The sequence below is a fragment of the Ammospiza nelsoni genome, chromosome 4, assembly GCF_027579445.1.
Source record: "Ammospiza nelsoni isolate bAmmNel1 chromosome 4, bAmmNel1.pri, whole genome shotgun sequence".
Classification (NCBI taxonomy): Eukaryota; Metazoa; Chordata; class Aves; order Passeriformes; family Passerellidae; genus Ammospiza; species Ammospiza nelsoni.
The window spans coordinates 66,915,883-66,942,671 of NC_080636.1; the positions used below are offsets into that span (position 1 = coordinate 66,915,883).

Sequence of the window (26,789 nt, forward strand, 5' to 3'; positions counted from 1 at the left end):
TTTTCTCAGTCTTACATTTTATACATTCCAATAATGTCATTTAGCTATCTGATTCTGAAGATCCTTGAGCAACTTTAGGAGAGCTTAGGTCATGTTTTAATTTATTACACTACTATCAATTGGTTCCCTGCTTCTTGTTTTCATGTCTGAAGCCAGTGTGGATTTTCGGTTTTATTTTAGCATATTGTGATATCTCCTATGCATACAGCACTTGAGACATTTTTATGGATTTAGAATGTCTTGCATGTTTTCCCACACTTAACTTCTGCCTTCCACTGAGACAGAAGCACTGACATTTGATTGGCTTTTAAGCAAAATTGGGGGTTTTTTTGTTTGTTTTTTGGCTTATTAAATCTGGAAACCACTGGGGGTATTATTTTCCCTAAAACAATCCATTTACAACAACCGATATGTACAGACACTGCTTCTGGATGATGATCCAACAACACTCTTCAATCCAAACTTCATTACTGGGACAAGAAATCTTAGGAGCATATAATGTTACTGGTTGTATTTTCTCCAAAGCATCAAGTTATTTTTGCCCATGCAAGAGGTGATTACAAATAACAGTCCTGCTTTGGATTTGTTCTTTGCAGCTCACTGAAGTCACTGAAAACCTGACTCGCGTCTCAGCTGAGTATGGCGACCTCCTGGCAGAAAAGCAGCAAACTGAAAGGGCAATGAGTGAGCAGCTTGAGAGAATCACTTCACTTAACAAGGAGAAGGATGAGCTTCAGCACATGGTAGAGACTTGTAAGGAAAGGGAAGAACACTTGTTAAAGGTTCAGAGGCAGTCAGAGACTTTGAAGGACAGCCTGACAAACCAGGTGCGGAGTTGTGGTGTTTGGTCACTACTTTGTATTCCGATGTTTCATTGCTCATATGCTAAACATTTGCACAAACTCTTTTTATTCTCAGCCTATAAGCTTTATGGTTGGCAAACATGCATGAACCGTGGGCAATGGATTTTGTCTACATTTCTTTATTGATTTTTAGGAATAACTTTGTCTACTGATCTCAGCCTTGTAACCCGGTGGATTGGTCCAGTTTTAGAATGAACGTGAATTTATCATATGTGTGCATTTTTAATATAATTATCAGAAATTGAACATGTCTTCCACCTTTTTAAAAGGCCCTCTGTATACATTCTGGACTTAACTGAGTTTTGAATAGTTGGTGCTTTGCACACTTTCTGAATGCCTGACAATGTTTGAAAATCTTGGACCTAATTCTGGTCTACTCATGCTTTTCATATTGTTTCCTTTGCAGCTTTTCACCTGTCAAATTTTTCCTTTGTAGATGAAAGAGTGTAATTGAGGATTGCTTCAGTTTAGCAAATATTACTCTCCAGTTGAGGAAATGTAAAGATATTGTCCATCTTTTGTGCTCATCTTCTATTTATTTTAATTTTCTTATGATATAGACATAGGTTGATTCCCTTTTCCTTTGATTCCACTTGTTTACAGAAAACCAAAGTCGACTGATATAAACTTTTTGGGTGTCATGCTGTTCCTCTTCCTTGTAATTCTTTTCCATGTGATTAGAACACCAGAATTATTTTTCAACTTTTTTTTCCACTAGTGTGATTTTTAGTGATTAAGATTTGTGATTTTTGTATTTGACACAACTGATTTTACTACTTCATAGGGTGTATAAAGACCACAACCACCAACTTGTGATTTGTGTTTTTCTCCACTGTTCATTGTAGATTCAACAGTTAACTAAGACATTAAATAGCGTCTCATGTGAGAAGGACCAGTTATTAGCTGAAAGAACTAATCACTCTTTACAACTTAAAGAACAAATCTCATCAGTTAGTCAAGAAAAAGATGAGCTACAAAAACTTCTTCAGGATGTCAGGTCTGAGCGGGACCAGCTCAAGACAGAATTGCAAAGAAGTTCTGAGATGGTGGGTGTTGCAATTTGCATACCTGAGTTATTCATAACTTCTCATCTCAACTGGTACTTAAATATATTTTTATTTTAGTGTGTTGAAACAAAGGCAAAACTGGAAGATGCTTTAGAACAAATGAAGCAGAGAAACCTGAACAATATGTCCATTCAGGTAAACCCAATGGATATTGCAGAGCAGGTGGCCAATGACAGCTTGACAGACAAAACATTGAAAATTAAGGTAAGCTTATTTTTCTGTTTGTTTTAAGGATGCACATAGAAACTTAATGACACTTGTCATGGAGCATAAGCCTTTTGTCATGGAGCATAAGCCTTTTGTGCATTATGTATAAAGTGGTTTGAATGTCTTGCTAAGGGGCTGCCTACCATGGGATCATTTGATTTGCTGTTGTTGTTCAGTGGTTGCACATCAACTTAATGGTCACAGAATATCTCACTTGCTTTCATTACTGTCCAGCCACCTCAATGAAAATAACTAGTCATACAGGCTCATAGAATCATTTAGGTTGGAATCTATAATCTCTTAGATTATAGATTCCAGCCCTTAAACCAGCACTGCCATGATCACTGCTAAACCATGTCCCTAAGTGCCAGGTGTACAAATGTTTGAAGTAGCTTCAAGGATGGTGATTCCACCACTTCCCTGGGCAGCCTGTTCCAGAGGTTGGCAGCCTTTTCAATTCAGAAATTTTTCCTAATAACCAGTCTAAACCTCCCTTAGTGCAACTTATCACACATTACTGGAGACAAGAGGCTGACCCCCAAAGAGGGCTATGCCCTCCTTTCAGGCAGTTGTAGAATGATAAGGTCTTCCTGCAGTCTCCTTTTCTCCAGGCTGAAACGCCCCCAACTCCCACACCCACTCCACAGGACCTGTGCTCCAGACCCTTCCCCAGCTCCATTGCCCTTCTCTGGACACTCCCCAGCACCACCATGTTCTTTTTGTAGTGAGGGGCCCAGAGCTGAACACAGGATTTGAGGTGTGGCCTTGCCAGTGCTGATCCCTTTTGTAGTCCTGCTGGCCACACTATTCCTGACACAAGCCAGGATGCCCTTGGCCTTCTGGGCCACTGGGGAACACCCTGGCTCATGTTCTGCCAGCTACTGACCAGCACTCCCAGCTCCTTTCCTGCTGGGAAGCTTTCCAGACACTATTCCCCCAGCCTGTAGCACTGCATGGGGTGTGTTGTGACCTGGCAGTTCAGCTGTTGAACCTGAAACAGAAGCACTTTGCCTGGGTAATTATCTGGGTTTGTGCCTGGATTGGTGTTGTTGTCATATCCTCATGGCAAGTCAAAACTGAAGTCTTAATCATAATAACTTTTCCTGTTGTAAAACCAGTACATACTGTAGGGGTTAGTCCTGGAGTCAGGTAATTTATTTTATGTTTCTGTTTATAGCTAATCACACTTTTCCTCATTGTGAACAAATTAATCTGTTTCTCTTGCATTTAGGAGCTTCTTGAGAAATTCCCAAGTATGGGGAAGAGATATGAATGTCTATCTACAGTGTCTCTTAAGCTGAAGAGTGAACTGAACAGTCAGAAAGCACTGCTAGCTGTGATACTACCTCAGCTTCCACTGGAGCAGAGTAAACAAGTCAAAATGCTTCAAACTAAAAATGAGGATATTAACACTCGTCTCCAGAAATTATTGACCAAATTGAAGGTACCAACTTATAATGCTGAATATGTGGATGCTTCATATTGTTTGGATTTGGGTTTGGGGTTTTTTAAAATAAACTCTCAATGGTAACAGCTAGGATTTTATGTACTCTAGCTTTGCATTTTGAGAATCCATATATTGGAGAAAATAAGCTGAAGAGTAATTGCTTTACAATCTTAAACTGTAAATCAAACTTAGTTTTTAACTGTAGTTGCTGCTTTGCACAGAATTATTTCATTAATATTATTCCATTTTAATTGGAAAATGGAGTTTCCTTTCTGTACTAGAGTACAGAAAAATCAAATAAATCAAATAATAGATGACTATTTCTCTGTGGGGGGAAAGAGATATGCAAGATGGATTGGAGATGCATCCTTACTCTGCAAAACTGCCCAGGTAGTTTGATTTTACAGCCTTCCCCCGTTTGGAATCAGTTTCTCCATTGGGCTAAAATTATTAGCAAAAAGGTTAAGGGTAATTGGGGAAGAATTCCTGTTAACATATGCAGAGGTACAGTGAATGACAGTTTTTTCTGTTTCTTTTATTTACCATGAAATACTAAGGGCTGGGGGTGTTTTTGGTTAGAGCATGGAAACATGCAGAGGCCTAGAGAGAGGGGCTGAGGTTCTTGAGAGTCAGTGATGTCTACAAATAACCATTAACTTGGAAGCTGAACTAATATTCCAAAGGGTCTCATTTTATAACTTAACACAGACATTGTAGGTTTAATTTTTTCCATAGTTGGCTTTTAACTTTCATGGTTAAAGATGTTTAAGATTCAACTAGTGAGCTCTGCTAGAATAAAGTTTTAAATCAGCACAATGATATTATTCTTATAGATCATCTGCACCTTTCACAACTCCAAGAGAAAATAAATATAACAAAGAACACTTTGTTTTTCAAAGTTTAGATTTGTGTAAGACTGTCTCAGCCTTTCAGACTTCTTGGCTTTTTTGGAGTCTACAGCAAATAGCGTACTGGACAAGTGCTCTCAGCTAAAAGGCTTACATGCCATTACTATAATGCACATGTGAACCTGATTTTCTTAGTCATGTTAGTTATCCTGGACATTTAGAGGGTCAGAGAGTAAATAAATTGAATTATAAAATACTGTATTTTAGCTGGATGCAGGGTACCATTTTAAAACAGGCTCACTGATAGATTCTGTGCTTCTGCAACAGCTTCTCTTCAGCTCTGTTTGCACAAAGAGAAGAGAATATCACACTACTGTTCACAAGTATGAAATGGAATTGCTGGAGGAAAAGAGAAAACAAGATCACCTACAGTCCCAGATTCAGTGTCTCAGGAAGATTAATTTGAAGCAGAATGAAGTATCATCTCAAGAGTTAAACAGCTGTGAAGGACTGCAGAGTTTCTACTTGGATGCAGAGGTAATATTTGGGGAAAAAATAGACAATAAAAACCCATTCCAAGGCATGGGGTCATGTGGTGGTGGGAATCTAATGGCATTGGCTTTATCTGTTAAAACTTCTTTTAAGGGAGGGGTGAAAAAATAGAGGTATTTTTTATGCTGCTAGTTCTATAATAAGGTTTTGCTTCATAAAGCAGCTGAAAATAAAATTATTAGGTTGGAAAATACTTGTGACTGTTATTTACTAAATTGCCCTCTACATTACATACTATTCAATACCAAGATAACTTGTTCTAAAACAATGGAATAAACTTTTGCTAATAAGCACTTCCCCCCCCCCCCTTCCACGTGTCCCAGGAACATGGATTGTCTTCTTGCTTTCCCAATAGGGTGTAATTTTAAGTCTAGCAAAACTCCTTTGAAATGATAATTAGATGCTAAAACAGACTCCCTGCTATAATGATAAGTGAGAGGACAGAAGGTATATTTAGACATGTGATAATCAAACCAGTACTTAAATTTTAATTCCCTTTTTTTTAAGAGCATTCTCAAAGATGTATCAGAAATGGAAAATGAACTTCTCTGCATAGAAGCAGAGTTAGACCAGGAAGCAAGTGCTAGAAAAGAAACAATACAGTTCTGGGAAGTTTGTTCAGAAACTCACTGGGATACAGAGGAATTGAAAGAAGAACTAAAGAAAGATAATGAAAGACTCCTGCAAATTTTTAAATTCTGGACTCCTAAAGTGAAGGTAAAATTAAATGTTACAGAATCAGAGATCTGTTTCGTGTAAGCACTGCAAATGCCTATGATTGAAAACAAAACACAAAAAAGGCTCTTAAATCATCATTCATTTATTATCAGCATTTACTCATACTTCAACTGTAAAATGTAGGAATATTTAAAAGATTTTCAAAAGTTTTTTAAACTTGAAAAGTTGCTTTCTAAAAGACTTACTAGTTAATAAATGGGAATAGGGTTGTTTATTTGGGGTTTTATTATTCTGAATTCTGAAAAATGTTGCTTGTCTTGCCAAACTTTATCAAAACTACTATAGCCATTTTTGACTCAGTCAAATTTATATTTGCACTCCTTTCTTTCTCATGCTTACCGCTTGCCTCTTTTGGAAATCTGGAGAGCATTTTTCAGGATTTAGTGCACTATGACCAGGATTTCACAAGATTTCATCTTTCTGATTAAATCTTAAGTTTAGCCTATTTTTATAAGTTTCTTCTGTAGAGTTAATAGTCTGTCTTGACGCTTTTAGGATTTTGCAGTGTTGGCAAGGTTTTCACAAGAATTCCCTAACCTAATATTATGTAGATCAAAGCTTTTAACAAACAAAAATCTAGTAAACATTGTCATTTCCTGAAAATTGTGAAGTTTTTATTTATCTGACATGTTAAACATGTGGGTTTCTAGAATAGTCCAATGTGCAGGTTTAATTCCCTTTAGTCATTGAATACATTCTAGTAAGAAAAATCTGTGAATAATTAGGTTTTCTCTGGCTGACTTTCAAGAAGTCTTCCCATTATAGTTCATTTTGTTTCTTTAATAGTAGAGTTTGAGTTAATGCAGAAATACTTGTAAACCTGCAATACACTATCATCGTGTCTTGTGCCCCTTCCTGCCTCCTGTTCTTTTGTAAATTAAACTGTTCTTTGAGTGATAATGATACTATTTCTGACAGCAAGCATTGTCAAATGGGGCACTGAAACAAGAATGTGATAATAATGCAGGCTAAGGTACTTCCTGTTTCTTCACTTGCCATGTTTCTAGCAGATTAAAAAAATATTCTATGTAATGCTTCTGATTTTCAGATACTCCTTGAACTTTCTTCAGAACTGGATGCCAGAACTGCTGATTATAGTAAAAATGCTGATGTTGAATTAAAACAAAGAAAAGAGAAAAATGAAGAGTTGCTTCAGTATCTAAACACTCTAAAAGAAAAACTGGCCCCTGGTGGCTCTGCCAGTCTGGCATTAGAAGAAGAAAATTATAGGCTTCATAATAAATTAAAGGCTGCAGAACAAGATAAAAAGGTACCAGTACTTGCTTCTGAGGAAAGCTTCTTTAATGCTTGCTTTCTAAGGGAGAGTACTCCAAACTGAAAATAAGGATTGATGGCAACTTTAAATCTATGCCACCACAATACAAATAGAGTACACTTTATTTCAGTAGCTCTTTTATTTCCAAAGTGCAATTTTGAGCTCTTGCCTGTAACATGATTATTTTAATTGCCTGATTTCTGTACACAAATAGATGTTGAGTTTAGAAATTGATATGAAAGCTTTTATTTGCTTTGGAAGTATTGACTTTAATAGGGTGATACTCTTGATGCTTCCTGTAAGTATATGGTATTCACTATACATGAAGCTGGAGAAGAATTCTCTATTTAATCACAAGAATTGATAATTCATTTTTTTATGCCACAGTTACCCTTCTCCAAAACACTTTTTCTTTTCTTAGACTTGAGTGTTCTAGACTATTAAAAGGTGACATAAAACAGTGACTTGGACATGAAGAGTTGCTATAGAGCCTGTAGTGTTGGGATTTTTTTTGTGTGGTTTGGGTTTTTGCTAGTTCTTGCTAAGAATATGACCATGTGCTGTTACTGTTACTGCTCATAACTGACTGATTGATGTATCTCAATAGGCTATGGAAGTAAAAATTCAGAAGTTAGAAAATGTAATAAATGAAGTGGGAGAAAGTATCAAAGAGAGAGATGACAGGATAAGCAAGTTACAAGCACAGATGAGAATAAGAACAGAGACAAGTGAGCTCACCCAACTGCAAGCCAAACTGAATGAGATGGATAATTGCCTCAGGACTGCCTTAACAGAGAAACAGAGTCTTCAGGTATGAGCAAAATACTTCACTCTTCTTTCTCCTCTGATTAAAGACACAAAGCAGGCTTGACAACAGTTGTAGGTGAAACATAGCTCTCCATATCTCCAGTCAATGTATTTATTCTGTATGGCATTCCTAGAGTAAATTCCACTTGCTTGTTTAGCAGCCAGTTTCACATTCTACCAGTGCAACCATCAGTGGCAACATTTAGAATCCATATTACAATTCTATAAACTGTGTCACTTGTATGTGATGCATTTCTGAAGCACTTGAAACATCTTAAAACTTTTAAACTGAAACATGATCTATTTACTCAACATTTGCATGCTAATTTAGAATTCACAGATTTATATCTGCACAGAAGTCAGCAAAACTTCCTAAAATATGGTAGCATGTAATACACCAGTGTAGGATACCAACTGCTACTATAGTGCTAGTTGGTAATGTGAGCCACCTTAGTGGAAAATAACTTCCTGCTCCTGGTCTTGTCCTGCAAAATCCAGCAGATCTATAGTAAAGATACAAGGTAAACATCCCTTAATTTCATTGCTAAGTAAAAAGCCCTTATTTGTACTAAATATTTTATTTTCAGGCAAAATTAGATGAAGGTGCTGAGCTGTACAAAGAAGAAATTGACCATCTCAAAACACAATTGGTAAAATGTGATATGGAAAGAATCAAACAATCCAACTCCTTTGAAAGGAAGTAAGTTCAAATTTTATCTTACAATTCTCAACTACTTCATTCTTAGCTTCTGCTTTGCTCTTTTCCTACATAATAAGTAGTTAGCATTCAGCTTGAGGTGTTGTAAGTTTTCATAGTGGTTAGAGAAAGTAAAATCTCTACACACCTTGGGTTGCTTACAAAACTTCTTCCCTATACACCCACCAAAATTTCTCAATCAACTGTGTTCAGCCATATATGAAATAACTGTTCTCACAAAAGAAGGCAAGGGGAAAGCAATAACTGAAAGCACTCTCTACTTGATTAGAGAGAAGGATACACCAAAAATAATTAGTCCAGCTTTTGGGTGCACTTTATCCAAAAGCTAACTGACAACCAGGTTTATGTAGTTTTTCTTGTAAAACATGGCTGTGTCTTGTATTTGATAGCTCATTGGAATTCAGCTGAAACTGTAATAATTATTAAACTGAGGTTTTTTGTGGGTTTTTTTCCCCCTCCCTTTCTGCTTCATATAGACTTGCTAATTATGAAGCCCTTGCAGAACACCAAGAACAGCAGTTAACAAAGCTAAAAGAAGAACTGAGGAGAGCATACCAAGAGCAAGATGTTACTGGTAAATTCAAGATAAATAGAAGGGACTCTTTCATGTTAAACTCTGAGTTTTGAGGCTAAATCTTTGAAGATGAGATTGAGATGCAGGCCTTGTACTCAAAGGGTATGAGGGGAACTGGGTGCATTGGAAGATGAGATGGAAAGTAGATTCCATCAGCTGCATATGAACTGCATTACAATCACAGCAGTTCTTGTGTTTTTCTCCAGCCACGTTTGCTCTTGTGGAGGGATAAGCTGCAGTGGTGGTAGCTCATGTTGCCACTTTCTCCTTGACATATGAATACCTAGTTCTAATCAAAGCTATGACATACCTGGAACAATAACTAGTTTACCTCTAAATGGCCCAGTGAAGAATCTGTCATGTTTCTTATTATCTCCCTGGCAGTGTGAATAGTGGGAGGTGTATTTTTTGTAGAAAAAATAGTAACTGTTGGAATGGCACTTGTAACCCAGTGAAGTTTGACATATAAGACCACAAAAGAAATAGGCTAAAAAATGTATTGGTTTGATTTTAAGCACTCTCCAAATTATGCACACACACTTGTATAAATCTATTTTCTAGTGCTGAAAGAAGCAGATCCTCAGCAACCCCAAAAACCCCTTACTTGTGGTGGTGGCAGTGGTATTGTGCAGAGCACACAAATACTTGTTCTAAAATCTGAACAAGCCAAGCTACAGAAAGAGAACTTGCAGCTGAAGAAACAAAATGACCTTCTATTGAGGTAAGCGGACAGCTGACTAGCAGCATGTCAAATCATTTATGTACATTTATGTATTTATGTACATCATTAGTGTATGTTTCTGGGAGACCTATAGAAATGAGTAACCATTGGTTTTAGATTTCACATCATGAACTTTTATTTAAAGCTAGTGTTTTATGGCTTATAAAGCCATAGAGGCCTTTTGAACTTTAAATTGCTTACTTTCTTAAGAATCTTTTAAATTATGGAAGCTACACTTGAATTGTACATTGGAAGGAATTTCAGTTTAAAAAAAATCCTCTGAAATCAAGATACACAACTATTATACTGCCATGTCTGTCACACATCATCTGAAAATACAGGAACTCTCTGTTCTTCAGGAATTTTTTCTTAAAGAAATTGCTTTAAACTTTCCTTAATTGAATGCTGGGGTTCTTTTCTTTGCAGTGATGAACTTCAACTGAAAGAAGAACTCAGGAAATGGAAACAAAGAGCACTAAAATTGAGAGAACAATCCTTAAGAGAAACTACTCGAGAGACAATACCAAAGTCTCCTAAGAAGGCAGTGTCATACTTCTTTAAAGAGCAAACACCTTCACCCTGTAAGGAAACTGTTTCTCAGGAAACAGTGACTCAGGACCTACCAAAACCTCTAAATCCGACTCGTCCAACAAATTTCTTTGATAATTCCAACTTGGGTGTGCTAACAGGTACGTAACACAGTGGTAGTGTCCTATAAGATTTGAAGATGCAAAATGTAAGGGATGGCCTGAGATCTGAAACTTGCATGGTAACAGTGTTCCTGAATGGTTTGTCATATGACTGTTGAAAAGCAGACCATCTGAGCTGTGAAGCTTCTGTGTGCTCTACAGAATCAAAATACCAAAATGAATCCTTCGCCTGCTGAAGAATATACAAACCTTTTTTTCCTTTTCTACAGTGGAACTGTTGATGAGTGACTTTTAGAAGTGAATCAGCAAAATATTGTTATTAGATAACTGGTGTTCTAAAATGTTTTGCTTTTTTAACTTTGCTTAAGCACAGATTTCTGGTAAAACTATATAAAGTTAACTGGTTAGCTTTTTTCTGAAGTTTTTCAAGATGGTAGACTTTAGCCTTTGATGTTGCATTTGCTACTCTGCATGGTCCCAGCTGCAATAATAGCTGTTTTGATGAGAACTTCTGTTCCTCAGCATCACTTCAGATTTCTTGTATCTGGCCTGATGACTTTTAGTGACCTTCTGCCCTCATGCTTCTCACAGCTTTCAGAGGGCTCCAGCAGACATGTTGAAGAGTAGCCAGGTTTTGAGGTATTAGTAGCAGGCTTCCATAAAGAACATGACTCATTATTTGGTTTTGTGATGGCCACTTGGTAACAGCACAGCTTTCCTCACAACACAAAGCTCCCCAGAGGGAAGCTTTCATAGCTGACAGACAAAACACTAATCAAGATTAAATCACTGTACTCCTGCTGCTTGTCTAACTAAGAAAGTCTTTAATGTTCTTGTCTTCTGTACAGATACACGACCTGAGGGCAGAGAGTCCACACAAGAACATCTTAGGCACTTCTTTGGGACTCCAGACAGAGATAAAGCCCCTGACTGCAAAACCCAGTAAAGATGCTCTGTTGTAAGCTGCCCTTACAGTGCCTACAGCCAGGATCTGCATATACAAAAGAAAATTGCTTCAGGTTAAAAACCATCAGCTGCTTCCATCTTTGCTGTCTTGGAGTTTCTACTTCTCACAGCTGAGAAAGCTGGAATATGAGGACAAAGATGGAAAACCAGATGTTGCCCCACAACCTGCTAAGCTGCTGATGTTCTACTTTGGTGTTTTGGTGTGGATTTTTTTCATAGGAAAGGGAAGCTAATGTATTAAAAAAAAAGGGAAAAGGAATGGATCACAAACTAATCTACTGTGAAACTTCTCAGTCTCAAAGTTTTCATTCTGTCATTCCTAAAACAGCCCTTTTCTGAGGTGTTGATATTTCAATCTTCAGAGTGCTGTTGACTTGGCAAGAAATATTCTTTTTGTTTCTTAGCATGTGGTTTTTATACCATATATTCTTTGGGCCAACAAAAACTGCATTTTCACCACAATCTTGACTTCTTAGGTCACTGCAACCGAAGTTACTGATCTTGTGTTTGTAGAGCACACAATCAAGGGTTCCTCTTAAACTCCTTAAAAGTTTCTGCAGCTCAGCCAATTATGGTACAGTGAATAACTTTGAATTTTGCATAATTTTTCAATATACCTGTCTGAAGTTGTCTAATTGCACTTTTTTAAAGTAGGAAGCAATGAACTTCACACTTTTCTGCTTCTCTAGTGAAGGGAAAACAAACCAGATCATTGGGGCAAGATGGACTCATTAACCTACTTATCTGTATTGTGAGACCTACATTTTGTATGTTTTATACAAGAAATTTTGACTTGACAATAAAGTTTGTGTTAAATATGTAAAAATGGTTTTGCTGTTCACTTGTGCTATGATCCAGGGATGCTGACTGCAACATTGTGTCTAAATGTTACCAAATTAGTCTTTTACACTGATTTCATCACTTCCATTATTATTATTATTATTCTTGTCTCCATCCTCTATAACCTTCTGCAGTAATTACTTGTGCAGATATTTACTATTGTCAAAGTTTTATTTAATTCTTTGGGTCTATCAGAAAATGGTTGAAGTCTAAAATATAGATCCTCCTCTCTTTCCTGCACTCCTTTACCAACTAAATAGGAATTGGCCACTCAGAGCCTGTGATCAACTCCATTAAGGATAAAATCATTACCATGAGATGAGAAAGTCATACCCTAAGGAAGATACCTGCATCAAAAGCATCATCCTTATTTTAGAGGAACAAATCTCTGTGATGCTAGGTCCTGTTAGGATCACCCAAACTGACAAGCAGATGCCTCCACTGACATGTTCCTGAGCATTCAGCAGTTACTGGAACTGGAGGAGGCACACAAGGATTATATACCTGATGGAGGTACTTCTTTGGTAAAGAATCAACCTTCTATTTACTTTGGCTGGAAACTGCCAACTACTTTTCCTGTAAGCTGCAAGGATTTATCTCAATCTCTAGCCTGGAATGTGTTTTGGAAAGCTTTTAAAGGCATGATGATATACAGGTTCCAAATACCATTACAGAGTCGGGCACTGCAATGTCTTATTTCTGATCACAGCCACAGGAGTTTATTTTCTGACAGGGATAAGGATAAATACAAAGTGCTGGTAGGTCTGTGGTGGTTTCTTTTTTGAGGTTGGTTGTAAGTTTCCTGGGTTTGTTTTGGGTTGGTTTTTTTTTTTGTTTGGTTTGTTACTTTTTTTTTCCTACTATGATAAACGAGATTTCCTTTGGCCACCAGCATTTTGTTGTTCTAATAAATGAATTAGACTGATATTTTTTCTTCCAGAATTGGGAAAGAAGGTGTATATAAATATATACCTCTTCTATATACAATTTCCATTGGTTTTTTTGTTAATTATTACTTGCTTGAAACAACTACGTTTGGTGATTTTTCTGGTGATTGAACTAAAAAAAGCAGAAACTTATTGCAACAGGTGGCAAAAGCTTAGGGGCATAAGGATAAGTGCTTTTAGCAAATTGAGTCATTACAGGTTTTGTTTACTGGGGAGCTGATTTAGAAAGCTTTAAAAAGAAAGAAAACCTTAGCAGAAACACAGGATAAACTGAACTTCTGTGTATGTGTGTCCCATTTTATCCACAGAAGTGGCTTTTCTGAGAACTAACTGATGTTTAGGCAGGACACCAAATTCCTTAATAATACTATCAGATAGCTTTAAGTCTGGTGTGAGCTTATAGCTAAATTAGTTTGTTCTAGAATTTTTCAGTCTAATGACATTCATTCTGCTTTAATATATGCTAGTTAAACCACTAGAAACAAAAGATAAGTTGGCAAATCTCCAGTTTAACAACAATAAAAAATAGTCACATAAGTTTTGTCCTGGTTTGGAATTTGATAATCTACATTGCAGAAAGACATTGCTTGAAAAACAGGTTTGTGGCCTTTTGGTGGGAATCCTACTGATCTCTTGAATTCCCATTGTAAGAGTCAGCTAATGCTGGTGATACTTTTGTGTCCTTTCGTGTGCAGGAGAAAAATCACACTTTTTTAAAATCCTCAGTTTCACTAGATGGCAGCATCTCAGTATTTCAACAGGAAATTACGTTCGTCCAGGTTGGACTACAAATCCCAACAAGCACAGGGAAAAAAAAAAATATAGAACTTCCTTTGGTACAAGGGTCGGTGAATATAGCAAAGCTGTTCTAGATCTCTTGGTGAGTGACTGTATTAATATTTATTTGTAAAGGCTTCGTAGAATCAGTATGGCAAATGTTCATAAAACATGACTATTAGATTGAAAAATGTATTTATAATGCATTTTGCTTCCCACGTGTTAAGGCATTTTGGGCAAGTACTTGAACTGGTCCAGGTGGCTTTTGGAAAGAAAAAAAATTCTTCCATTACATTGCTTCAGAAGTCTCATTTGTTGAATGTGTAACTTGCAGGAAACAGTTTTGGTGCAACTTTTGTTAAGAAAAACATCTAACAATACAGAATTTCTGATCAAAATAAAAGAATAATTTATTCAAAAAGTAGGATACTATATTTGACTCAGTAATCTGAGTCACAGCATGGATTTGAACATCTATAGAGGACAGCACTGGCTGCTAACATAGGGAAGATTATGGTACCTTTATTTTAATTTCCCAGTGAAGTACTTGATGTGTTGGATTTGTGTGTATATTTAAGGACTTTGTTCTTATGACACCTTTCTACACCCATATCTACATAGACGAAGTTGCTTGGAGGAGTATGAGAATGCAGCAGTTTAGCTTATGGGGAACCCAATTAACAAACTCCAGATATTTCACTGTGACTAGAACACAGGGACCTCACTTTTTAGGAAGTTCTTTGAGATTTGGTATTTGTTTTCACTTGTTTGCCTGCATTTTTGTATGCTGTATTTCGTTAAACCTAACACAGCACTTAAACAAGGCTGTATTTTGCCTTTTGGCTGCTCCACCTAGGCTAAGGTAGCAGATCCTAGAGGTTCCCTACTGCCCCAGGCACACTCAGTGTTCCCTGAGAACAGGGAACAAGAGGCAAGACTGGGGGCTTCATTCCCCCACACTTTCCTGCTTCACTGGGCCTGGGAGCCTGCTGTGCTGGAGGATTTCTAAGACAACTGAGGGCAGATACCAAGGCCAGGGCATTGTGTGGGATGTATTGCAGTCTAGGACATGGAAAAGTTTGTAGAGAAACAGAAGACAGACCTGCTTTCTGAGAATACCACAGATAGTGGAAACACTAAATCTAGTGTTATCAATTATTGTACTGCCTTTTTTTTTTTTTGCCCGTTTAAGAAAAAATAAAATCAAATTTCTGTTATAATGAAGCTTAACTTCTGAGCTCAAATGCCTTTTGACTTCTTGAGACCCTTTACGTACTACTAAAAAAAAAGAAAAAGATGGGGCAGCCCTGCCTCTCAGAACTCTGGAAAACTGAGGGCCACAGGACAATTGTGATGGCAGAGGTACACCCTGGATCGTGTCTAGTTTTGGGAATGTGTTTGCATCTGATTCCAGGGGGGGATGGTGTTGCCTTGTTTGCTAAATTTCTGTTCATTCCCGTGCAGGTCAGCGCCATGGGGCGGCTGGATGGGAAGATCATCCTGTTGTCTGCAGCAGCACAGGGCATTGGCCGAGCAGCTGCTATTGTAAGTTGGAAAATGTTTGTTCTGCTGGGCCTGTGCAAGGTCTCTCATTCTAGCTTGTCCAGTGACACCTGCACCAAACCAGTTCTTGAATTAATAAACCACAGATGATGTTAGAAGCACACAGTGAAAAAATCAGGGAATAATGTAGTCACTATGCTGTATCATGCAGGCTTTGTGCTGTTTCAATTTATGAAAATCTTTGAGTGGAGATGTTAGACAAGGATAAGAACCAGATTTGAGGACAGCTGCATCTGCTTTTTTAACAATATATGGTTGGTACTGCCTGTACCTTTTATTCAACATCTCTGTTGCTTTGTTCTGGAAGAAAATAGAGATGATAGAGGGAATATTTCCTGGTCTAAGGCTGGATACTATGAGGATCCCTTACAGTAAAGCCAAGGTATTTTACCTATATTCATGACTGACAAAACCAAGTTCACATGATAGTAGCACATTGTTCACAATGAGCAACTGTAAGGAACCCTTTACGAATGTTGTTTGATTACTGTTAAACAGAATTTAAGGTATGTATTAACTTTCCAGTTAGCTTATAACTCCTTTTGACCAGTTCTTCTCCTGCTACTTCCCTTTTCCATGGCAAATAAAAAACCCAGTAGAATTATCTTGTTATCTCTCTAATGTAATTAACAGCTCAGGAAAAGCTCCTGTAGCATTTTTGCTAGACTGGTTAGTTTCTCATTAGTGTGGCTGAGAACACAGAAGACTGCTGATCTTGGCTCTTACATGAATCACTCAGTCCAAGGAGCAGGTAATTCTCCTGATGACTTCACTTTGTAAATACCCAACCAACCATGAAAAGCTGGTATGGTTAATGTCACTATCCTCTTAAGCTGCACTTGGGACACCTATTTTGAAGATAAGGGGTACCAGTCCAAGATGTCAGAATACTTTTGACAGAATTTACTTCCTTAGCTGTTGATTTATCAGTAATCACAATAAAAAGAGGCTTTTGAGGAGTTTGTCAAGAATGAAGCAGTGTCTCTGGTTAAATATCAAAAGTCATGCTGCTTTCAATATTGTTCTATTCCAATTACTTGGATACAAAGGATTTGTTTTTAAAATCCTGGTTTATGACTTCTGCCTTTACCTGTCAAATTTTGTAATATTTTAATCTAACAATGGATTTAAATTAGATTTAAATCTAACAATACAGACAGTTCTAGCCCCATTGCTTACTACTGCAGCTAATAAGGGCAATAATAATTTCCATTATCTTAGTCTTGTTACTGTTCTTATACTTTATTTATAGATTCCTTCCTTTAGGGAAAACACCTTAAATCTGTCTTATCACACAAAGTTAAATAGTTGTCTGCAACTCCCTGATATGCCCAGAATGAAAACTTAGATATCAGCTACCTTCAGCTTGGCTTGGCTCCTATTTCAAGCCAAAAAGCACCTGAAAAGAAAACAGATTTTATTTCTGGCATGACCTGGAATATCTAAATATAAACTGTTTCTGTGTTCTCCAGGCTTTTGCTAAAGAAGGAGCCAAAGTCATTGCTACAGACATCAATGAGTCTAAACTGCAAGAACTGGGGAAATATCCAGGTAAATGGCCCTACATCAGGCATTAGTTCAGCTCTTACAAGTTTTGTGTAGGCTGTCTGAGATACATTTTGAGGATAGGAAAACTTGAAAAAGACAGGAAAAAAGAAAATCAGACTAGTTCTTCTGATGTTTGCATTGCTTTATGCTGTGGTATAAAAGAACAGAGATTTGCCATGTAAAATATTGCAACGTCAGCATATCAGAGTATTATTCCAGACATGTGGAATAATTGATTTTCTTGTGTCACAGAAGAAGTTGACGTTTGCTGGAACAGCACCCATTTCAGTTACCTTTTGCCTTCACTAGGCTAATTATCAAGTGCATCACTCTGGAAGGCATGGGATGTTTTTTTTCTCTGATCAAGAGAACATCCCACTATACAAAAAGGTAAACCTAGTGTCTTGCATTTCTATGGTCCATACTTGGCTTGTCCTTTTAATGCATTCTGTATTGTCCTATAGAATCCATATGTCTTTAGAAATCTAATTCTAGCAACACTAGATATGCCTATTCTGTGGTATAAATGTTCAGGCCTGAAGGTTGTTTTGTACTGCCAACACAGGAACATGCTTCAAGGAGCAGGTTTTGCACAGGCGTGTTTCTAATCACAAGTGGGATAGTAGGTTAAAAAGTATTTTTTCAGTATTGAAATAAAAATAAGACTTTGTGTAGTTCACAGCTGACAATGCTTCTAACTTGATTTGAGAGAAGAAAGTGGATTTAAAGAATTCCTACTAAAGGCTGACAGTAAAATACACAAAACCACAGCTGGCACAACTTTTAGCATGACTTTCAGGCTCTGCCAAATGGAGCTCACATAAAGAAATCCCTTTGTAATTGTTTGGGAACTTGAGGGCTTTTCGGGTTCCTTCTGAGGGTATTTGGGAAAATGTTACATTTTTTTCCTCTGCTAGTACGCTCACAAGGAAAGAAATAATTTTCCATATACTCAGAGCCATTTCCATCCTTTAGACATAAGATTAGTCAGTCTATAATTCATCAAGACTTGGCACTTTGAGGTCTTTGAATTTTATCCAGGAGAGGTAATTCCAATGTGATGTTAATCACCAGCCTGTAGTCTGATCGAATGCACAAATCTCTTCAAAAGTGTCTCTACATTTAACTAAGGCACAGAAAGCCTTTTCATGGAAACCAAAGCTTGGTGCTTTGGTTTCAAAAAAACCCAGGGTTTTATCCATTTCAAATCAAATTCTCCTTTGACAATACTCAGATGCTTTACAGAGAGCTTTACAGTGTTTCATGGAATCATATCTGTTGGGTTAGACTTTGGGACGCCGTGTAGTTCCATCTAGTGCTCAAAGTGGCACTGGTTAGAGCAGGTTGCTCGGGGCTATGTTTCATTAAGTTCTGAACATCTCTAAGGATGGAATTTCATCTGCAGGACCCTGTTCCAGAGTGACTGCCCTCATGATTTTAATTGTCTATGCAAAATAATTTTGCTTTATTAATTAAATTATATAAAGCTCATTCATAATATCATCAACTACACATGAGAATGTGGCATGTAGTGAGACTGTAAGACACATGTAACTAGTTCCAGGTGTTATTCTATGATAATGAGTGTGAAAGTTTATTATGATTATATGAGTTCTCTAATTCTTCTGTGAGACTACAGTGCAATTCAAACTTCTTTGGAATGTTTTTATAGTAAATTAAGCTAGCTCATCTGCTTGTCATGCTGTATAACAATTAAAACAGTTGATCATTTTCATTCTCTCCTGAAATTTGAAATAGCATCATATGCTGTCCCAGATTAACCACTGCACAAACTTAATCATTGAGTGAATTGAATTTCAAGTGCTATCCTCAGCACATCAGAAAAACACTCAGCTCAATGAAATACATTGAAGCAAATGCTGTGTTTTTTCTAGGCATTCAGATACGGGTTCTGGATGTCACCAAAAAGGAGCAGATAGAAAATCTGGCCAAGGAGATTGAAAAGATTGATGTCCTCTGTAACGTTGCAGGGTAACCAGAATCTCTTTGCTACTACTGTTTTTCCAGTTTTCCCTGTCCTCCAGAACTACTTTCTATTACTTCAATGCATTTTATTTGTTATGTTTTAAGGGATTTTATATTCTTAATAGAAACCTCCATGTGTTTCCATCAAAACTGGACTTTTTTTGCACAGCCACATAACCTAGGACAAGATAGAACAGCTCTGGAACTTGTGTTTTCCTCACTCTATGGGTACCCTGTACCAATGGCTTTGGCCCTTCCAGCACAACAGTGAACAAAGCCTGACAGTCTGCTAGTGCTTTTTCTCTTTTTTTTGGTTCTTCTGTTGCCAATCATTTTGTTGCACATATTGAGTCTGCTTTGTGTCCTTGATATTTACCAGAAGAAATACACTGCTGTTTGCATTCTTCAAAGGAGCTCTCTTTAAAGCTTGGAAAAGTTAATTGCTACAAAACGGCAGTGGAAAAAGAGTCACAGAAATGTAATCTACAGACAGTAATCCACTTTATGCACTCATTCTAGGTTTGTTCATCATGGAACCATTCTGGAGTGTGAGGAGCAAGACTGGGACTTCACGATGAACCTCAATGTTCGCAGCATGTACCTGATGATCAAGACATTCCTCCCCAAGGCAAGGCTTGGCTGCCCATGACTTTCAGTCTCTGCTGCATTGTTTAAAAGTGTGACAGATCAGAGTTGCTGCCACTGTGGCAGTGTACAAAATACAAGCGTGCCACTTTGGATGGGGGGCCCTTAGAGTATAGTTATCCTACTATTAAACATTCTCTTCATTGCATATTTCAAGTAGACAATTTATCTAAAGGATATGGTAGAGAGGATTTATCTGGGGAGTTGGCATATGTAAAATAGCTAAAATACTTCAGACTTTATGCAGAGCAGTGATGCAGTCTTTGCAATACAGTGCTAACTTATTCTACTACAGCACACAGCTGCACAATACCACTGCTACAAAGTGTAAATAAATCATCTATTTTAATATGAATTTTGTACAGCTCTGGAGACTATCCTGTGGAAAAATTCAGGGATGCTGATTAGAGCACAACAGCTCAGTGAACGTAGCAGCTCCAAGACGCTTCTTGGTTTTTCCATAATCACTAGGTTTGGGTGTACAAAACCTTGTGGACTGAATAAGGTGTTTGCATTCCCATAAATGCCAAGGCCAGATTTGAAAGCTGTGACTATGACTGGATGACAGCTATTATTTTCAGTATTCTTCCAGGTTTTTTTGCTTGGTTGGTTTGGTTTTTAGTTTGTTTGGCGGTGGTTTTTTTTCTTAGCTGAACTTAATTTTCAAAGTTTGGGGGTTTTTAAGAATGTCAGGCATATCAGATTTTAGGATGCCTAAAAAGGTCATAACTTGAAGAAAATTACAATTCATAGATGCTAGAGTGTTGTGCTTTAGTCTTCTCCAAAACAAGAAGAGTTTGAGTGGGATCAGTGAGTTGCTTCATTTGTAGATGGTAAGGGCAGATGTCTGTGTGGTGTAACTTACTGTTGTGACAGAGGGCAATGACTGAGAGGTGGCAACCTAGGAAAAAATCCTTTCCTGCCATAGTGTTCAATCCTGACATGGCTCAGGGGAACTGAGGGAGAATTTCTCAGTTTCCCTAAAGCAGGGAGACTCTGCTTTACTGCTTCAGTCAATGGCACCTACCCATGCCAACTGAGCTTTATTGCCCTGTGTATCAAGTAGGGCTGTTCTGTGTGTTGCTGTGGGCTGTTTTGCTGAACCTGCAGATGACAAAACAGTTTGCATTTGAGTGACATAAGTACTCTCTTTGCAGATGCTTAAACAGAAATCTGGAAATATTATAAATATGTCTTCTGTGGCATCCAGCATCAAAGGTCAGTAGCTTGCTAGAGTTCCTTATATAAATCCTGATATAAATATGTAAATTTATATAGAAGTCCTTGTATAAATAAAGGTGATGGATATACAATATAAATATTGTGCCACCTTGAACTTAGAGGACATTCTAAATTCAAAGCTATTTCTAAATCCTGTGGAGGGATCAGTTAGGGAAAAAAAGGGAACACATTCAACTCAAACATAAATGCAAGGAGACAGATAGAAAATTGTAGAAACTCCAAGATCCTTACCTCTGAGCTTTTTTAATGTTTTGTAGCATTCTTTTTACCAGTATGTATTAACTAAGAAGGTATTACTTCCAGTGATATCTTGGTACATATGTTCTTCAGAGATATAATAAAGAAATGACAATTACATAAGTGCTATAACTATGCTTTCAAAAGAAGCCTGATCATGACTAACAGATGGATTTCTACTGTTCCCAAATCTTTGCTGCTTGTTACGTTTTCTAGACAATTCCCCAGACTTGAACTATTGAAAGATTGTGTGCTTTCCTCTGGTGTATACCTGAGTAGAATCTGGCAGTTGGCATTCCAACTAGCCTGCCCTTATGGAGCAGCTACAACTGCTACAGGAAATGCTGGAGTCCAGAAGCAGGTGTATATTGAACAATCTTGGCTCTTTTTTTCCTTTATAACTCTGTTTCTGTGCTGCCTTGACATGGACCTTGTGTTAGGAGTTGTGAACAGGTGTGCCTACAGTACCTCAAAGGCAGCAGTTATTGGGCTGACAAAGGCTGTGGCCGCTGATTTCATTGAGCAAGGCATCAGATGCAACTGTGTGTGTCCTGGTAAGTGTTCTTACATTATCCTGTGATCTAGGAGCAGATGCTAGAAGGCCAGATTGAGTCTGGCTTTTTTTAACAAAGAATAGACTTGGAAGTGTTAACTGAAGTTACCAGCAGTCTACAAGAACAGGGCAGGCTTGAAAGGCTTAATATAGAAAAGTTGTTGTTCTGTGGTTAAACTGGATGTTCAGTCTGATTAACCTAGTAGCTGCACTTTACACATACATTACACAGTAATTGAATGGTTCTTTTCAAAGATGCAGTCTCAGAAGTTAGAAGCAGACAAGAGCTACCTAACAGTCCGACCATTGTTTAACCATACAAAAAATATTGAAACAAATTCTCAAAACTCTTGCCTTCTATAGAAATTTAAAACTCTGTGCTCTGTTGGTGGCTTTGTAGTCTTTCTCCTGAATTATATTGCAAAGTTAAACATAGGTGTTAAGACATACAAATAGAACAAATAAACTTTTGTTGTGATTGCTGATGCAGTTGATTTTTAACACTGAATTTAAAATTTTGCTTAGGAACTGTTGACACACCATCTTTACAGGAAAGAATCCAAGCCCGGCCTAACCCAGAACAGGTGAGAAAGCAATTTATTAGCTTGGTCACATGTATATATGTTTAACTCTCTTTTAAAAACGAATATATAGTTGTACTTCTGCCCATATTCAAGAATGTCCTCAATTTCAGAGTATTGTGGATAACTTAACATTGCTGTCTCCTTTGAAAGTGTGGTCAGCTTGAACTCGAGACAGAAGCCTTACAGCCAGACCAGAACTGAAGCCTCAGAAGGACAATATTGGTTAGTGAATGCACAGGGGCTCTTATCCAGGGAAGCAACTTCAAGTGTTGGTTACAGTATCCAGTGCAAAAGCAGAGGAAATTTTCTATTGTGGCATGTATCAGCCACAAGGAAGTGCAAAAACAGCACAGACAGAGCATTCTGGCCTATGCATTTCCACATTATTTGGGATATTTAACCATCATTATTAGATAACGCTAAGTTCTCATCTGAAGGACATGGGAATATCTACCACCAAAGGAAGAAGAATTTTATGTTGGCTTTATTCTAGAATCAGAGATTTAGCTGCTTTCTAAAAGTCTCCTTATGTTTTTCAACCTGAAATTCATATCCCTGTTGATTTTATGTTTTTCCAGCTTTAATTCCCTACGTAATGCCCTAAAGGAAGTTATGACTAGAAGCCTGTTTCCAATACTGCTTTGTAGATGTCAGTAGGTAAAAATAATTGGGATTTTATTTTTGATATCCCAAATGCTCTTGCATATCCAGGCACTGAAGGACTTTCTGGCCAGACAGAAGACTGGCAGGATGGCTACTGCGGAAGAAGTGGCCCATCTCTGTGTGTACCTGGCCTCTGATGAAGTAAGTATAGACAATGAAATGTCTTGTCACAGAATCCTGTACTACTTTGTTATTCCCAGTAAAGAGGGTATTTGTTTCAGGACAATTTCCATTCTTTTTGAGCTGGATTATAACAAAAATTAAAACCGAACTATGTTCTTTTACTGAGTTCATCCTGCAATACAAAAAGTGTTCTGAATGTTGACAGTGATTGCAAGGCATTATGTATTTGGTGCCATAGCCTGGTGGTTGCATGTCACCTGAGCAAACTGACTGACCCCAGGTCATCCTGAATGGTGAACAAAATGCGCTTGTCAGCTTTACCAAGCTTGTGCCATGGCTAGATCATGTTTTAAGGAGGTAGAATTAGTAGAGCTGCTGGAGATTTTAGCTAATGCTCAGGGTGAATCTGCCATCCCAGCATAAGGAAAACAACAGACCCACTGTGGATGTTACACACCAGACTCCATATGACCACTTCAAACAGCACCAACACTAATGAGCACACACCAATGTTATTTCAACTGCTGTGATTTTACTGAGACTAGAAACTGGACTGGATTTGTCTGGACATGTCCAGCAGTCCTAATGTCCATGTCAAAATACTTCAGTGGATTTAGTTCAGTATTAATGTTGCTATTTGTCAGTAGTCTGTTTTTCAATTTCATTTTGGGTTTAGTATTTCCATAATGCTAATAATTTTTCCAGTCTGCTCACAGGGTTTTCAATGGTGTGTAAACAGAATTCCAATTTTTCAATATATTCAGAATGTTTCAGCAGTGACATAAGGAAGAATGTCAACAGTTCAGTTGCTTACCCCACTATCCATATAATTTAATTTTTTAGTTAGGTCCCATTATAATTATTGGCTGAACTGATCAGATTCTGCTCAGCTGAACAGACCTAATAACATCACAGTGTGAGGTATTTACTCCTGCAGGTAAGATATCTAAAGTCTAGCTTTTTTAAATTTATGCTCCCAGGATGCATTCTCATCTAAATGCATCTAGTAATACTTTTGCCACACTTCCTTGAATTAAGTAAAAGGCCTCAATTTCTGTTTGTTTCTATTTAGATATTATATTACTTACTCAGGTATTTTTGTAAAACAAAAAAAGTGTATAAAAAGAAAGCATATTTTTTAATTTAAAGAAAGTGTTTCCCTGTAATTAATAGCTGTGAAAAATTACTTCAAATCATTGTTTATTTTATGTAATTTCAGTCTGCCTATGTGACTGGTAATGAGCTAATCATCGATGGAGGATGGAGCTTGTGATTGACTCTACCTGCAAATGGAAATTCATGCTATGACGGGCAAAAAATGAGGATGGTGTTTCTTGCAAAGATTGAGATCATGCATGTGATGTCTTTCCAAACAAATTTGCTATTTCTAGATTGATCTTACTGATTAACTTTTCCTTAAATAGAGAAATAGTGGAGTAAAACATACTTCATGTGGCTTCAATTTATGGCAGCTCCAAAAACATGAAAGAACAGCAGTTTAATGTTTAAGATTTCAGGAGGCCAAAAATACTATTCAAGTTAAAAAATCTGAGTTGTGTTTTAAGTAAAATCTGAATGAAAGGAATTAACTATTATATTTAGTCTCATCTTACTAGGTATTTGGAAATTAAATACATGTATTTGGAAATTAAATACAATTAAATACCCACAAGAACAACTATGCAAGGGCAATACTCTAGCAGGTATGGATGGGGGTATATGTGAGAGGAGTATTCTTAAATATATGGGTGGATTTTCATGAATATGCTTGACTTGAAGCACAAAAGCAAAAGGAGTGGATTTTACCACTCTAGATAGAGCCAATTGTCCTGGGGTGACGTTATGATGCTTCTATCCCCATTCATCTGTTCTGTGCCTTTAAGACCGGCTCTGAAGAGTGGAAGTGTTGTTTGGGTTTCCCTTATCAGGGATACAGAGACGAGCAGTACATAGGGCTGTTTTTTTTCACTTCTTGCTTCAGCTTGCTGCTTTGCTTGCTCCCTTTTCTGCTCTTGCTTCTGCTCTGCTTTGGCCTCTGCTTATTAGCTAGTTCTAGGTAAACAGTCCACATTCCTTCCCGGACTGTTTCTCCTCTCCTGTTTCTGTGACCATCTCGAACCTGCTCCGGACTGGGACCTGGGAACACCGAGGGTTTGCACTGTTCAGCTGCAGCAGCTGCCCAGCGCCGGAGGGACTGAGAACAGAGCCACCACCCACGAAAGAGACTTTCTGATTTTGTCATCTTTCTCAGAGCGGCGTCATCGGGTGCTGTTCATTTTGTGTGCTGGGGGGTGCTGTGCCAGTCAAATAAACAGGTTCTTTCCACCTCTCTCCAAGGAATTTTTTCCCGAACTGGTTGGGGGGAGGGGCCGTGTGCGTTTTGCTTTCTGGAGGGGCCCTCCTTTGCAGATTCTGTAACAAATTTGCCTTAAACCAGTACACCAATATATTTGTCTCCAAAATGTACTAAAGTACTAATGTACTAATATTGGACAAATTCTGTAAAATCTGTTGCTAGGTGCTATACTTTGGTGCTCTATGCCTTATTCTGAAGTACCAATACAGCTCACACTAAAGCACAAGGCAAAATTTCTCTGAAAAGGACTGTTTCTACAAGAGTATGTGCTGATGTTTTTATTGTGGTAGCACATGGTAGCTTTGATTCATGAAATAGAAACGTATTATTGTCAAGTTTCATACTCTGGGAAAAAACATAGGTCCTGTCCCAGAGATCTAAGGCAATGAATAACCTGAATTCACAAAGCATTTGTTTTGCTAACATACTGCTTAAAACCAACATGAATTACATGGTCTGACTGTCAGGTTACCTTTAACATTTATCTAGTTCATAAATGCAACTCTATGTAATTTAATACATATCTTCATATATATTATATACATATATATGTGAGGGAGCAATTAAGGACAAAATGCTACTTAATATGATTGATCAATAATCAAAGCACAGGAAAAATGTACAATGTTGTTTGTGTGTTTCTGTAATAACAACTGCCATGTTTATAAAATCATTGCTTAAGCTTTTCAATATCAGCTGAAACATTAATATAAATTACTTGATTTCAAAGATAATGACACACATCTAGTTAAAATCTTGCCTCTTATTTTGAAATTATTGTATGTAAATCTAGATTTTACTAATGAGAAAAACATTGTGAATATTGGCTTCATTGGGCTCATTATGGGCTTAACGTTTACCTTTAATCATGGGTGGAGCATTCTGACCTTCTGTAGTTTGTTTATGGGGTTTTAGAGAATCTAATATTTCAATCGAGTGACCCTGGCAGGCAAGCAGGATCAAGTTGGGGCACAAATCCAAAACGGCTCCAAAAATGTTCACTGACATAAACGCAAAATATTAAAAATTAAGGCTGGCAGGACACAATTTCAATGGTTTCAGAGTTTAATATGAAGGCCTAAGTCCTTTTGTAGTAGGTGCATAAGGCTTACCTTGAAAACAGAATTTCCTCTTTACAGTAACGAAGGGAACGTGTACTGTGTATTCTGAAAATATAATTAAGAATAGGAGAGAAAATTCATTATACTTATTGCACATTGACCATCCTTACTTGATGTTTCTAAACTCACTTAAAATTGTAGCTCAAAAATGGCTGCTGCTGCTGCTGTTG

The 26,789-nt window shown here is 37.5% G+C and overlaps 2 protein-coding genes across 5 annotated transcripts in view; both read left to right on the plus strand.

Annotated features, from left to right (window-relative positions):
* Positions 1-12,260, plus strand: part of CENPE (centromere protein E) — a 37,807-nt gene extending 25,547 nt beyond the window's left edge. For all 3 annotated transcript variants that reach the window (XM_059471021.1, XM_059471024.1, XM_059471022.1), the window contains 13 exons: positions 597-827; positions 1,709-1,909; positions 1,988-2,134; positions 3,369-3,581; positions 4,760-4,969; positions 5,492-5,701; positions 6,771-6,992; positions 7,606-7,809; positions 8,393-8,505; positions 9,000-9,097; positions 9,659-9,818; positions 10,245-10,507; positions 11,317-12,260. In XM_059471021.1, coding sequence (XP_059327004.1) covers positions 597-827; positions 1,709-1,909; positions 1,988-2,134; positions 3,369-3,581; positions 4,760-4,969; positions 5,492-5,701; positions 6,771-6,992; positions 7,606-7,809; positions 8,393-8,505; positions 9,000-9,097; positions 9,659-9,818; positions 10,245-10,507; positions 11,317-11,414 — 2,370 coding nt within the window. In that variant the 3' untranslated portion in view covers positions 11,415-12,260. The remainder of the gene's footprint in view (positions 1-596; positions 828-1,708; positions 1,910-1,987; positions 2,135-3,368; positions 3,582-4,759; positions 4,970-5,491; positions 5,702-6,770; positions 6,993-7,605; positions 7,810-8,392; positions 8,506-8,999; positions 9,098-9,658; positions 9,819-10,244; positions 10,508-11,316) is intronic.
* Positions 12,261-14,051: 1,791 nt separating this feature from the next.
* BDH2 (3-hydroxybutyrate dehydrogenase 2) lies at positions 14,052-26,545 on the plus strand. Of its 2 annotated transcripts, none has more exons than XM_059471314.1 (10): positions 14,052-14,101; positions 15,463-15,543; positions 17,034-17,112; positions 19,005-19,101; positions 19,615-19,723; positions 20,898-20,958; positions 21,660-21,773; positions 22,298-22,356; positions 23,068-23,160; positions 24,362-26,545. In XM_059471314.1, the coding sequence occupies exons 2-10, from the start codon at positions 15,472-15,474 to the stop codon at positions 24,413-24,415; spliced, it is 738 nt and encodes a 245-aa protein (XP_059327297.1). In that variant the 5' UTR covers positions 14,052-14,101; positions 15,463-15,471; the 3' UTR covers positions 24,416-26,545. The 2 variants fall into 2 exon arrangements, with proteins under 2 accessions (XP_059327297.1, XP_059327298.1); XM_059471315.1 differs by lacking the exon at positions 24,362-26,545 and adding an exon at positions 23,986-24,220 and having other exon boundaries at positions 14,061-14,101.
* Positions 26,546-26,789: the final 244 nt, after the last annotated feature.

What these genes read in the sequence shown, in the direction of transcription:
- BDH2 (XM_059471314.1), top strand. Translation starts at nt 15,472, where the DNA reads ATGGGGCGGCTGGATGGGAAGATCATCCTGTTGTCTGCAGCAGCACAG. An exon ending in GTCCTCTGTAACGTTGCAGG is followed by an intron (nt 19,102 to 19,614) that starts GTAACCAGAATC and finishes CACTCATTCTAG; the next exon opens with GTTTGTTCATCATGGAACCA. An exon ending in TCAAGACATTCCTCCCCAAG is followed by an intron (nt 19,724 to 20,897) that starts GCAAGGCTTGGC and finishes CTCTCTTTGCAG; the next exon opens with ATGCTTAAACAGAAATCTGG.